The following is a 13,687-nucleotide window of genomic DNA, read 5'->3' on the forward strand; positions in this document are numbered from 1 at the left end:
ACGTATTGTATGATCATATCATAAGAAGCCAACAAACACTGACACTAAGGACAACATAGGGGAAATTACTTGTGCTTAATAAATGAAATGAAGAAACGATAAATTAATGGAAAGTGAAAGTGGATGAAAAAACAGCTTGCCACAGGTGCGGAACAATCCCACAACCTTTGCATCCGGGAACATTGATGCCTCAGGTAGCATGTATGGGTTTATTGACCGATTGCCTTCACCCCAAAAATCACTTCTCGTGACGCCTGTGGCAGAAAGGATGTTCCACGTCCGCCACCACGGTCTGTGAGTGGTGGCGCTGACTATCACTTCCAGGCTTCTACAAGGAAACATAAATACCCAAGAAAGTGGAAGGGGAAATGGTGCTGCGGTAGCTCAATTGGTAGAGCATCGCACGCAAAATGCGAAGGTTGTGGGATCGTTCCCCACCTGCGGCAAGTCGTTTTTTCATCCACTTTCATTTCCGTTAATTTATCGTTTCTTTATTTCATTTATTAAGCACTAAATTTCCCCCATGTTGTCCTTGGTGTCAGTGTTTGTTGGCTGCTTATGATATGACTAATAAAAAATCGGGCCCCTCGGTTAACCCCCTTTCTTCACGTATTATATGATATCTCATATGTACAGGTGAATATATTTATTATGATGAAAACTCCGAGTTCAGTAGTTGTCTGAATTTACCATTGCTCATTTGCGTGATAGTGCTGCTTGCTGCTAGGAAGCGAATTTTATAACTGAATTGCTCATGGTATAGCTGAGAAGTTAAATGGGTTAGTGTTTAAATAAATTCAAGTGAGACTTAAATCATTATGAAGCCGTCGTGATGTGCAAGACGCACGTTCCAGTGGCAAGTTTGATGGCTTCATTTGATGAACATATCTATGGAGCAAGGACAGGAGTGATATGTCATGTCGGCTACTTAGTATTTGAAGGGAAAGGTCAAGTTTTATTTGAGTAATGCTTGACTTGTAGTTGTAAATGCGGGAAATGAATTGACCAGCCCGGTTTTGGATGGCTTCTAACATGCAGATTAAGTATTCATGGTAGGGAGACCATATAAGGACATGAACTCAAGCTTGGGGCATACAAATGATAGGAATGCTAACTTGCGGATGTTAGATGGGCAGTTATGCAAGTTGCGACGAATGTGCCCAAGAGATTTAGAAGCGTTTGCGCATATGGTTGTGATATGAAAGGCCCAGGAAAGGCTCAGTGTAAGATAAATGCCTAGATATTTATATACTGATGCCTGAGATACTAGATTTGTGTTTATATAATGGGAAAGGCTATGGTTTGTAGTTTTTCGCTTGAATGTCATTACTTTGCATTTAGATGAGTCAAGTTTCATTTGCCAGTCTTCACACCATTTGTTAACGAGATCAAGGTCCTCTTGAAGAATGAGATGGTCAAGGCTGCGAATTGTTCGATATAATGTACAATCATCGGCAAAAACACGCATGCAGGATGAGATGTTATTGGGCAGATGATTGATGTAAATAAGAAAAAGCAAGAGTCCTAGTACGCTGCCCTGTGGTACACCGGAACTGATATATGCAAGGGGTGACATAAATTTATTAAAGACTGTAAATTGCTGACAATTTGTTAGAAAGTTGTGAATCTAGAAGAGCGTTAAGTAGTCTAATTTGACAACGGATAATATGGAAATTAAGTGGCAGTGAACTACATGGTCGAAGGCTTTGGAGAAGTCGAGAAAAATGCAATCTGTAGAAATGCCACCACCTCTCTTTTTCAGTTCAATCACACGCCTTAACATGTTAAATGTGTTGTCGTGTGAAAATATTTCAATATCTGTTATTTCAGGGTGTAGCCATGTTTCAGTAAGAACAAGAATACCTGAACTGCAGTCATCAAGAAATGAGGCAATAGCGTCGCGTTTAGGCAACAGACTTCGGATATTTTTGAAAGATATCGATAATAATGATGTGATTACAGATAGCTTTGACTTTCTATGGTTCACATCATGCAGTGTGGTTTGCTGCTATTTCCCACAATTTTTTTATTTTATTCATTTCCCACTATTTCCCAATGGAGGCAAGGGCACAGGTGGTTTGCTTAAATAACATCAACTTCAGTCACAGCCACAATATTTGTGACATGTCCATGTGGATCACCGCTGACCGCCTCCAAAAACTTTAGCAATACATTGTATGGTATTTCAAATTTCATTTGCTGTTGTATATTATTTCTCTGGATAACAATAGTGGCGTCATGAAATACTCAGAATGACTTACCATATTTGAAAAAAATTATGTAATTTGAAAAATTAGTTGGCCAATGTGTGCATATAAAGATAAAGATTGTTCCAGTGCCAAAAGGAGGAGACTCATCGCTGCTTTCTTGCTATCGACCCATTTCTATACTCTGCACATGTTCCAAACTTCTTGAACACATTATCGTTAAACATCTAACAGCTTATCTTGAGCTTCATGGTTTTCTTGACCCCAGGCAGCATGGATTTCGTAAAGGGCTTTCAACTACTACTCAGCTTTTAGAAACCATTCATGATTTCGCAGCTATTCTGGATGAGCAAGGGCAAATTGATATTATTTTTTTAGATTTCGAGAAAGCATTTGACCGCGTATCACACACCAAACTCATGATAAAATTGAAACCTATACTTAAAAATGAGTCCCTTCTTTCTTGGGTTCAAGCATGCCTTACTTCGAGACGACAAACTGTAAACATAGATGGAACACATTCACGTTCAAGACCTGTACTATCCGGAATCCCACAGGGATCAGTGCTTGGGCCCTTATTTTTCTTAATTTTCATCAATGATATTGCACAGGAATTTCCAGTTAAAATAAAATTGTTTGCTGGCGATTGCGTTTTATATAAAGAAATCCGTAGTCCCGCTGACCAATCGCTGTTAAATACCTCACTGTCTACAGTGCAATCATGGTGCAGCACATGGCAAATGAAAATCAATGCGAAAAAAACTGTAGCGATGACCGTGACACGGAAACGACACCCTTTAAACAACCAGTATTCGATCGATGGACAAATTTTAGACCGCGTGACAAGCTATAAATATTTGGGTGTAGTTATCAGCTCGGATTTAAAGTGGAATGAGCACGTGTCATACATAGAAAAGAAAGCCATGCAGAAGCTTGGTTACTTGAGGCGTTGCTTAAGAAATTCACCCCATGAGATAAAGCTACTAGCTTACAAAACTTTCGTCCGCCCGATTCTTGAGTATGGGTCCGTCGTTTGGGATCCACATAGCGATATTAACATTAAAAAGGTGGAAAAAATTCAGAGAAAGGTGATAAGATTTGTATTCAATTCCTTCAGCCGGTATGCATCACAAAGTTCTATGCTCGAAACAACAGAACTGGTTACCCTGCAAAAACGACGATTTAAAGAACGATTAAAGTACATGTATCTGCTCTATCATGCAAAATTGGGCATCGACAAGGACACGTATACCGAGCCTCTAACTCGTCGATCAACTCGGTCTAGTCGCGCTAAGCAGCTTAAAGATGGCTACTGCAAAACAGAAGCCTTTATAAATTCATATTTTCCCCGAACCATTAGGGAATGGAATGTACTTCCTGCTGCAGTGGTTGCCTGCGACACCATCGAATCATTCTTAAAGCTGCTTAAAGAAATTGTGTAAATGACCGGGTACATCCCTGCCCTCCTTTCCTTTTTTTCTTTTCTTTTCGGCTTGTCCTTCCACATAATCGAACGCACGTGTTTTCTGATGCTTCTGTCACTGCTACACATTTTTACACACTACCACATTATATTTGTCTGACAGGATGTATGTTCTGTAATCGTTTGCCACGCGTGGTATACATATATTATTCTAGTTTAGTTTTTCTGTCGGTTAAGTGTTTGTCAACTTGGCGCTAAGAGCAGTTTACATTTTCTTCTGGAATAATTTCACATTGTTAGCGCTAATTGCTACGTTTTCGCAAATGACACGCTGCTTATATTTTCAAATTCAGTGCTATTTCATTTTGCTCACGCTTCACACCTTGTACTCAGTCTCGTTCGTCATGTATGTAACCACTCCTGCTTAAGGCCTCTAACCAGAGGCTGGCAGTAATCTTGAAATAAATAAATAAATAAAGTGGTAATTTTATGCAATTTTGGAGCTAATGAAGGCAGTGTTTAAGCAACGTCATTTCACTGAAGCTTGGTACTTGCAGTAGTGTCTCAAAACTGAGAACACAGAAGTGTTTGACTGGTATTCTGTATTTGTAGTAGTATGTTGCATGCCATCTTTGTTGAAGTGTTCATTGTTGCTTTATATATATTAAGCTTTCCTGTTTTCCCTTTCACTTTCCTAAATTTACAGAACTGCTATGCTACTGCTTTTTGTAAAAGTTCTTGCTTAATACAATGCAAGTGGCTTTTTTTCTTTTTTCCTTTTCATGTATATGACAGCGTGCCTTGAAGTACAAGGTTGCCACGAGCTTCGATAGCAAGGAATATTACAAGCATTGCCGGCCAGACAGCCTTGTGGAGCATGACACTTTCTCCCCAGATGTCATTTCTATCACCTCTGATGACTGGCCTCAGGAAGGGGACAGCACTGAGGAGCGAGAAATTGGTTCGTTCTAGTGTTAACTTTCTGAGTGCATACTTGAGAGTCCAGTGGCTTATGAATACTATTTTCCTTTTACCTGTTGCTAGCATCAGGTGCATGGCTGTGTGCCTTAGAGTGGAATTCATACGTGATGACAGTATCTGGCAGGCATTCTCAGATCATGAACAGCAGATTGCCATTATCCCTTAAGAGAAAAGTGTATAATAGCTGTTTCTTACCAGTACTCACCTGCGGGGCAGAAACCTGGAGGCTTATGAAAAGGGTTCTACTTAAATTGAGGACGACGCAACGAGCTATGGAAAGAATAATGATGGGTGTAACGTTAAGGGATAAGAAAAGAGCAGATTGGGTGAGGGAACAAACGCGAGTTAACGACATCTTAGTTGAAATCAAGAAAAAGAAATGGGCATGGGCAGGACATGTAATGAGGAGGAAAGATAACCGATGGTCATTAAGGGTTACGGACTGGATTCCAAGGGAAGGGAAGCGTAGCAGGGGGCGGCAGAAAGTTAGGTGGGCGGATGAGATTAAGAAGTTTGCAGGGACGACATGGCCACAATTAGTACATGACCAGGGTTGTTGGAGAAATATGGGAGAGGCCTTTGCCCTGAAGTGGGCGTAACCAGGCTGATGATGATGATGATAATAATGATGATGATGACAGTATCTTCACTTGGTTCACAGTGTCATGAGGGTCTCGCATAAAGCACACCACCCTACATCTGTGATGCTGTTCAGTGACTTAAGCCACTACAAAAGAGGGCCATCATTTTACTTAACAGATGCATACTTTATGTTAGCCTATAGAGAAATCAAGTGATGCTTGCTTCTGGTGCTTTTGATGTTGCTCCTGATACATAGCAGCATGTGACCTTGGGATGATTGGAACATATGGCCAGTGGCAGTGGCATAGGGCCTTTGGAAGAGGGCTTGGCATAGGGCACTGGCATAGGGCCTTTGCCAGTGATAATTTCATCAGGATACATTTGGTGTTCGCTAAGTCTTCTGTGAGAATAGTATGTCTACAGGTCCCGCACCACTTCCTCATCACTGGGCAAAGAGCTGTCCCTCCAGGCCAGATGAATGCCCACACAGTTTATTGCATAGTGATATTGTCAGGCTGCAACCACAGGCTCCACAAATATGCAAAAAATCTTGATAGGTGACGATGCATGACAAGAAAAACAAATTAAAAAGAAATAATATCATTAGCAATAGCACTGCACTGTGGCAGTTGCAGCTCCATCCTTCTTTAAAGGTTGCCTGTTACACTGCATTTGAAAATAGTTTGTTTCATTTCTTGACTTAAGAAAGACAACTATACCTAAAAGTCATACCCCCAGCACCTCTTAACTCTTGGCTGTCGCAGATTCTTTCTATTTTCTAACAATTTTTTTCTTGTTTCTCGCCTCCATTCTTCTCTGTTTTTGAGATCATCCACTGTCGCATCCCATTGCTACAGTAAAAGCTCGTTAATTCGAATTCCGGGGGAATGCTACGAAAATTCAAATTATACAAGATTCGAACTAATGAAAGTCAGAAAAAAATTGCTCGCGTATATAGTCTTGACATAGCATGAGCGCGTGCGTGCACACGCTACGTCATGTTGGCGAGAACAGCAACGTCTGTAGTTCGAAGCACTGGCGCAGCGAACGTAACCGGAAGCGACCTGGGCAGTCCGACATGCCCGATGTCGAGATGGCTCTTGCTCCATCCGCGCGTTCATCACATCAAGCCGCAATTCATGGCATGGAAAAAAAAAAGGTGCCCATGCCACTTCATTGACGGTCTCAGACAGCCGTTCGAAGCGGCGCGTGGGTTGGGGATCGTTCTGCGCATGCTCCGAAATGAGCTGCCGACGGCGTGCCACACGCGTCAAAGTCTAGCGGTACTAGAGGGAATGGAATTTCGGCTGGCGCAGCGCAACTGGCGTTGCGTGACTGGCCACAAGCGATGCGCGCCGAAAACGTCGGGCTATAAGAGCTTTTTTTGCTCCGTTGCTGCTCGCCGCAGGAACAAGAGCTGCACTCTAAAATGCATTTGCAAAACGCACCACAACCTGCTACGATGTTGGTGTCCGTTGTACTTTCGTAGCTGCACCGACTGCACGCTGCCGAGTTTCACTACACGTATATGCGGCGTCCAAACGCTTATCCCAGCGATGCTTTCCTTGGAGTAATAGCCACAAATCTCAAAGGCTACGCTTTTTGGTATTGTGAGCACCGATAAACATCATGATCACCAAGTTTTGGACATTACCTGAGGCGCGTTTGGGGTTTGTACAGAGCGTGCCACGCAACCAAATGTGTGCTCTGAACAATGATCCCCGATCGCACCCCTGGTGCAGCTTCCCGGCACAATACCTTGTAGAGAAAGAGCATAGCCTCCAAGATGTAACATGAAAGAAAAAAAAGCATGCAGCGCTGCATTCGCATTTTTATCTTAACGGTCTTGAGAGAGGGAGAGAAGCGACCTACAACAGAGGCATTGGCCATGCCTGGCCAGGCCCAAACTCGTCTCTCTCCAGTCAGGCCTAAACAAAGGGCTGCAGATGGAAAGAGCAAAGATATGCGGTGACACCAACATCGCAACATGCTCCTGTGCGCTAGCATGTTCCCCATCCACGATGGCAAAGCATTTGAAGTATCGGTGGCGGTGCGGATCTCAGTGGGAATTAGCAGGACTCATTTTAATGGCTTTCAACCACGGCGGCTACTTCGAATTATCCAAAATTTCGAATTAACGAGCTTTTACTGTATAGTTCTCTCTGCGTTATTCATTTTTTCTTTTCTTCTTGTGCACTTTGCTAACCATGGCAAGCAGCTCAGTCAGACATTTGTTCTTTCTCTGTTGGTCCTTTGCTTTGTTCAGGTTACTCATATTTTTACTTTATATGTTCATTATTAGTGCAGTTGTGTGGTTGTTCACTTTTGGGCAGCACAATCACCTCATTACCTTCAGGTTTCCACAAAGTTTGTTGTGTTGTATTTTTAAATGCCCTGTACTGGCTTTCTCATTATACATGTTCCTGCTATTGTGGATGCCTCCAGATGCAATGTGCCACGACACTATGCAGAAATAATTATTTTGAAATTTCACTTGTTTTCGTGTCTCTTTAAAGGGGCCAAGACACCAAATTTTCTAGCTTTATGATGTATCGCATGTTAAACCATACACATCCCACAACAAGCTGGCAAAATATTAACGTATTCAGTGCAGTAGAAAACTTCTTTTTTAATTTATTTTGCAGTAGAACCCTACATAAATCTGGCAACACTGATCGGTGACAAAATGAAGTGTGTTCTGCGCGGTCAATGTGTGTGGTATATGCATGGTTTCGTTTTTCCATGTACGTCTGGGCAGTCAGTCCGAGATGCATGCCCATAGCAGTGGGCATGCATTCTCTCAGCATGGCACGCACATGATTTTTGGAATGCTTTAGAGCAGATGACAAAACGGTGGCCTGGCACTTCTTGATGTCACACAAGCCATGCCGAAATGGCATTTGCCGTCTGTGGCAGGGGCTTCAAAGCAACAATTTCAAATTGAAATTTCATGTTGAGATGTGCCTTGAGAGTCCAGTTTGTGTACAACCATATTGGCCCCCCTACTCTGTTATAATGATAGACTGAGAATAGTTGGATGACAGTATTCTTGTATTTTGTTAGTACGTTTCTTTCCACGGTTCCCTTGTACATTTTGCCATTTGCAAAATGAAGCATCAGTTGTCTTTGAGCACTTATATCAACAATCATGTTATTTGTTGTTTCGGTAGCCTTTTGGGAAATGGTAAAAATGAGCCTGCCAAAAATTGCTATGAGTGCTGTTGCAGCCCACAGTGCAGGAGTTCTTGCTACCACAATTGTGATGCAGTGCTCAGTGACACAAAATGGTGTGTGCAACGAGAGAGTACAACACATGTGTGCTCCTGCAGCAGCAGTTTCTCGTCGCGACATGAGCCATCTTTCCACCCAACAACATATGCACCGCTAGTAGAAGCGCTGTAACCAGCACAGAGATTTGGAAGCACAGGGTACCTCTAAAGCTGTAATATACAGCTAGTGAGCCAGCAATAATTCCATTATAGCTGCATACAAAAGGAAATCTAAAGAATGTGTTGTTAGTTCACAATAGGTGCATCAGTCCTAGTTTGCATTTTGCTTGAACTAGCATAATATGAATACTGTGACAAACTGTTTAGTGCTGCATTTGTGCACTTATCTCATGAAGTGCTGTGTATTAGTCCTGTGAATTCTGGGAATTTTTGATGTCCTCCTAGTTTGGTAGTGTTAACTTTCATTGCTCTGCTGTTGGTACTCTTGCTGAGAGTGTTATCTGCTTTTGCGAGAATCGTGTTACCTATTTGTTTCTGCAATGCCCAGGTTTTCAAGGTCTGCGCACTAGACTGCAAGTAAATCGCAGCGTCAGTGGTGAGCAGGACGAGGACAGTGAAAGCCTGGACCCTGCGTTGGACGCTTCAGAGCAGGAGGGTGCTGCTCGTAAGGATGAATCACCAGACAACCAGAGCGTGCTTCGCCTCCTAGAAAAAGGCGAAAAGGTGCGTGGAATGAGATCGTCAAGAACAATACCATAGTGCAAATGAGGGAAATTTGAAGGCCTTGGAAATTTAAGAGACGGAAGTTTAACTGCGACTCTTTTTAGAATAGCTGTTAATACAAAGCTAAATCATTTCTTCCTTTTCCCTTCCTTCCTCCTTTTACTGTTCTTCTTCTCTCTCCTTTATTCTCCTTTCTTTTTTTTTAGAATGGGTGTTAACAAAAAGCTAAAAGTTTCACTGTAGAAATTTTACTTGAATTGGTGCCCGGAGTCATTATGACATGTAGTTCATTTTCTCAATACATCACAGTTTCCTTATTTACATGATTCTGAAGCTTAGCTCCTCCACTTCTGCTGCGCTCTTTGTTGACTTTTCTTTTTCTCTGTGTGTGTGTGTTTGAGGTTGTGCATTTGTAGAAAGAACTAGAACAGGTGAATGTGTGCAGTTTCTTTTTCTGTTAATATGTTTCAGTGTGCATTGTTCACATTAGATCTGGAAACAATAACAAAACCATACAGGGTCCATTATGAAAGTAATGCACATTTTCTGGGAAAAATAGATTTATTGACCAGACCTGTCCAAATGGTCAAAACTCTTCAAAATACTCTCCCCCTGCATCAATACACTTGCGGAAACGTGCCTGCCATGCCTGGAAGGCACCCTGAAAGGCCTCGACGGGAATGTCTCTCAGGAATGGTGTAACATGCTTTTGGATGTTTTGCATAGTCTCCCAATGCCTTCGTTTCAGCGCTCTGTTCAGTCGGAGAAACAAAAAAATGTCGCACGGAGCCAAGCCTGGACTGTAAGGGGTATGGGGAACCACCGGGGTGTTGCTCCAGGCCAGGAAGTTTGTAACAATGAAGGACGTGTGGCTGGGGGCATTTTCATGGGTGGAGCTTGACTGTGTCTTTGATGTCAGCCCTCACGTGCGCGACCCGGCGTTACAATCTCTTGAGCACCTCCAGGTAAAAGGATGAGTTGACAGTTTCTGCCTGTGGTACAAACTCAAAATGGACAATTCCTCGGGCATCAAAGAAGACAATGAGCATCGTTTTGATGTGAGACTTGGTCATTCGCACTTTCTTGGGGCGGAGGGGATGGTTTTGTGTGCCACTCGCTGCTCTTCCTTTTCAATGCTGGGTTGCACTCGAACATCCAGGATTCATCTCCAGTTACGACAGAGTTAAGGAAGTCCGGCTCATTTTGAATCAAATCCAACAGTTCTTCACAGCGCAAAACTCGAAGTTCTTTCTGATCTTCCATCAACACTTTCGGCACAAGCTTCGTGCAGACCTTGCACATTTGCAGATCCTCGGTCACTATCCCAGGTCACTACCGGCTGTGTTGGCAGGGCAGAACCCTCGCCACATTTCCCGACTGGTTTTACTGCCCTGCCATAGATAGTCGCATCATAATAAAATCATGTGCATTACTTTCATAATGGACCCTGTATGTGTGACCAATTGCACCATCACCAAGTCAAAATGACTGCTACAAATAGTCATAGTTGGCACACGTGAAGCATTTCTATGAATCAGCTTTCTTATACTTTGTTCATTCATGTTGTGTTCCACTCTGTGACCTTACTTGCTGAATGCTTTTGGCACCATTATTAAGGTTTCACCTGGTAAAGTGAGATATTCACTCCAGTCTTTTATTCTCCCGGCTTTTATTTACACTCCCGGCTTTCATTTAAAAGCATTATATTCAACTGTATGCAACAGTTTGTTCCAAAGATTGCGAAGAAAGGCTACATGTCGGAATCCCTGGATTTCCCAGAAGACGTCGCGCCAGCAACGCAAGCTTAAACGGCTTAAAAATTCTGCAAAAATGAAAACTTGGTAAGAATTCCGAAAGGGTCATTGAGGAAACATTAAATAAATTAAAACAAATGATCATAAATGATAAAGAGAATTACTTTAATGTACAGCTTCCTAGCTTTATGAAAACGTCTCCAGGGAGATTCTGGAGGACGATGACTCATTCTTCTTCCCTGTCCGATATGTTTATAATAGACTGTAAGAGTGTACACGATGAGCAGGTTGTATGTTCTGCTTTTAACAATCATTTCAGTAGTGTATTCACAACGGATGATGGTTGTCTGCCTTCTTTTTACATGGATTTGTCTTCCATTCCTGATATTGTTATTCCTGAGAATGGTATATGTCAGATGGTATACCAAATGCCTTCTTAAAGCGCTGTGCCGAGTGGTGTGCGAAATAATTAGAAATTTCGTTTAGTAAATCGCTTCAGGATGGCATGCTTCCGAATGACTGGAAAACAGCAAACCCTTACTTAAATCGGGAAACAAGAATTGTATAAAAAACTATCGACCAATTTCTTTGACTTCAACAACATACAAAATTTTTGAACGCATAATCTATAAGTGTGTAATCAGTTCCTTTGATGAGCATTGCGTATTGACAAATGCTCAACACGGATTTCGGCAGGGCTTTTCCTCAAACACTCAGTTAGTAGAAAGAATTCACGATTTTGCTAACACAATAAATAATAGAAAACAAACCGATGCTATATTCATGGATTTCAGTAAAGCATTCAACAAAGTAGCCGGCAGCAAATTACTTTATAAATTAAGTTTTATTTTTAGAAACGATAAGCTATTAAAATGGATACAAGCATACTTAATTAACCGTTTCCAATTCGTTAGGATAAACCAGACTTCCTCCAACACATTACCTGTTGCTTCTGACGTTCCCCAGGGATTCGTGCTGGGTCCTCTTTTATTCTTGCTTTATATAAATGACACTGGCAATAATCTATCTGTCAAAATTAAACTTTACGCTGATGACTGTATAATATATGACGAAATTGACTCACCCCAAGATCAAATCAGGCTAAATAGTTACTTTGGCAAACTAGTTGCGTGGTGCCATCAATGGCAAGTGGCTATTAACTATGAAAAAACTGTCTTTATGAGAATAACACTAAAGAAAAAGCCCCTTCTCTTCCACTATTTTGCCCAGAACCATTTACCTATATATCTTTGAAGTATCTCACTATAAAGATCTCGGTATACACATATCTCACAATCTTTCCTGGTCAAAACATACTGACACTGTAATGGCTAATTGTCTTCGCAAATTGTTCACCCTCAGACGGTCGCTAAAATTCTCTGCACCAGCTGTCCACCTCCTGGCATATAATACAATAGTTCGTCCTACTTTAGAATATGCAATAATCATTTGGGACCCCTACACAAGAACAAATATTGAAAAATTAGAATTCAAAAGGAAGCTGTCCGATTTATTTACAATGCTCATGGTCGAACTTCTATAACAGATCTTAAACGCAGTGGCTTATCTTCGATTACAGAACGAAATCGTGTTTCCCGATTAAAGTTCTTTTTTCAGCTAATGAATGGCCGCTACCATATTGATACCTCACACATCTTAACACCTTTAACTCCTTTAACTGGTTATGCTACTTGTCATAAACACTCCCTAGCAGTAACCCCATTAACACCGCATAACAACTACTTCAAATACTCTTATTTTACAAGAGTATTTTTTTTTTCAACTTTTTCAACAAATAGCCTGTTCCATCAACTGCATCTGCGGTGTCAGGAGGCTTAACCTGACCAGTATGCTTTTGAATTTGAATTTTTGCACATCTGCATTTGTATGCATAGAATTTACAACTTTGGCTCTAGTGTCTATGGGAGATGAAAGTATGGTAGCGCAGTAAGCATGTGAATCTTGGGCAGTGCCTCGTATGGATTTGCCTAAACTTTTTCCTTCTGGCATCAAACAGCTTTGCAACTTGGCAAATTGATAATTTTCAGCAAAATATTGCATTATACTAAATGGAACAATTTGCAGGGATCTTGCATGTGCGCAGAGACTTACTGTCTTGCTGTACTTGAAAAACTTGAAAAATTTCTAGGAAATTTAATAAATAAAATGTAAAACGAAAATGTGATAATAATGCCACAAGAACGTTTGAAATGACAAGTGCAAAGAATTGGTAAATATATGTACTGCCCATTGTTCCAGCTGAACGATCGCAGTGCCAGAGTTCCCTCCAGTAATTTTTGTAGAAACTCTGATTGTACTATGCAGGCTTGTGGTTACAGTTTGTCACAAAGGCTGACTCTCATTTCAGATCACTCACATGTTCCGGTGTGCACGGGTGCAAGGCCTTGACACATGTGAAGGCCTATTGCTGTTTGGGAAAGAGCACTTTTATGTTGTAGATGGTTTCACATTGCTGAAGACCAGGGAAATTCGAGACATTGACTCACTGCCAGCCAAGTAAGGGGTTTTCCAGAACTCATTCTTGCATGAGAATGGGCTCATGCTTCTACCAAGAGACCGATTTCACGGCAAATTTTACTCTATTGCCGGTGCTGCTAAGCAGTAGTCTTTAGCAAGCTTAAGGGCAACTGTCATAAGAACCATGTTGTGCTTGTACCATGACAAATCCATTTAGCACTCGAGACCGAAAGGCAGGGACGTGTTTAAGTGTGGAGTTTAATCGTGGCGTTTTACGTCCCGAAACTGTGCAGAGGGTTATGGAGGATG

At 41.6% G+C, this 13,687-nt stretch overlaps 1 protein-coding gene and 1 non-coding gene across 2 annotated transcripts in view; both read left to right on the forward strand.

Annotated features, from left to right (window-relative positions):
• Positions 1-13,687, forward strand: part of bchs (WD repeat and FYVE domain containing 3 bchs) — a 245,728-nt gene that overhangs the window by 155,516 nt on the left and 76,525 nt on the right. Inside the window, exons 47-49 of the mRNA XM_075687061.1 lie at positions 4,426-4,591; positions 8,971-9,146; positions 13,269-13,417. Of these exons, the coding sequence (XP_075543176.1) occupies positions 4,426-4,591; positions 8,971-9,146; positions 13,269-13,417 (491 nt within the window). The remainder of the gene's footprint in view (positions 1-4,425; positions 4,592-8,970; positions 9,147-13,268; positions 13,418-13,687) is intronic.
• On the forward strand, positions 374-446 carry TRNAL-CAA (transfer RNA leucine (anticodon CAA)). The gene has a single exon. It is a non-coding gene; the product is annotated as a tRNA-Leu (tRNA).

Source organism: Dermacentor variabilis, chromosome 1, assembly GCF_050947875.1.
Source record: "Dermacentor variabilis isolate Ectoservices chromosome 1, ASM5094787v1, whole genome shotgun sequence".
Taxonomy (NCBI): Eukaryota; Metazoa; Arthropoda; class Arachnida; order Ixodida; family Ixodidae; genus Dermacentor; species Dermacentor variabilis.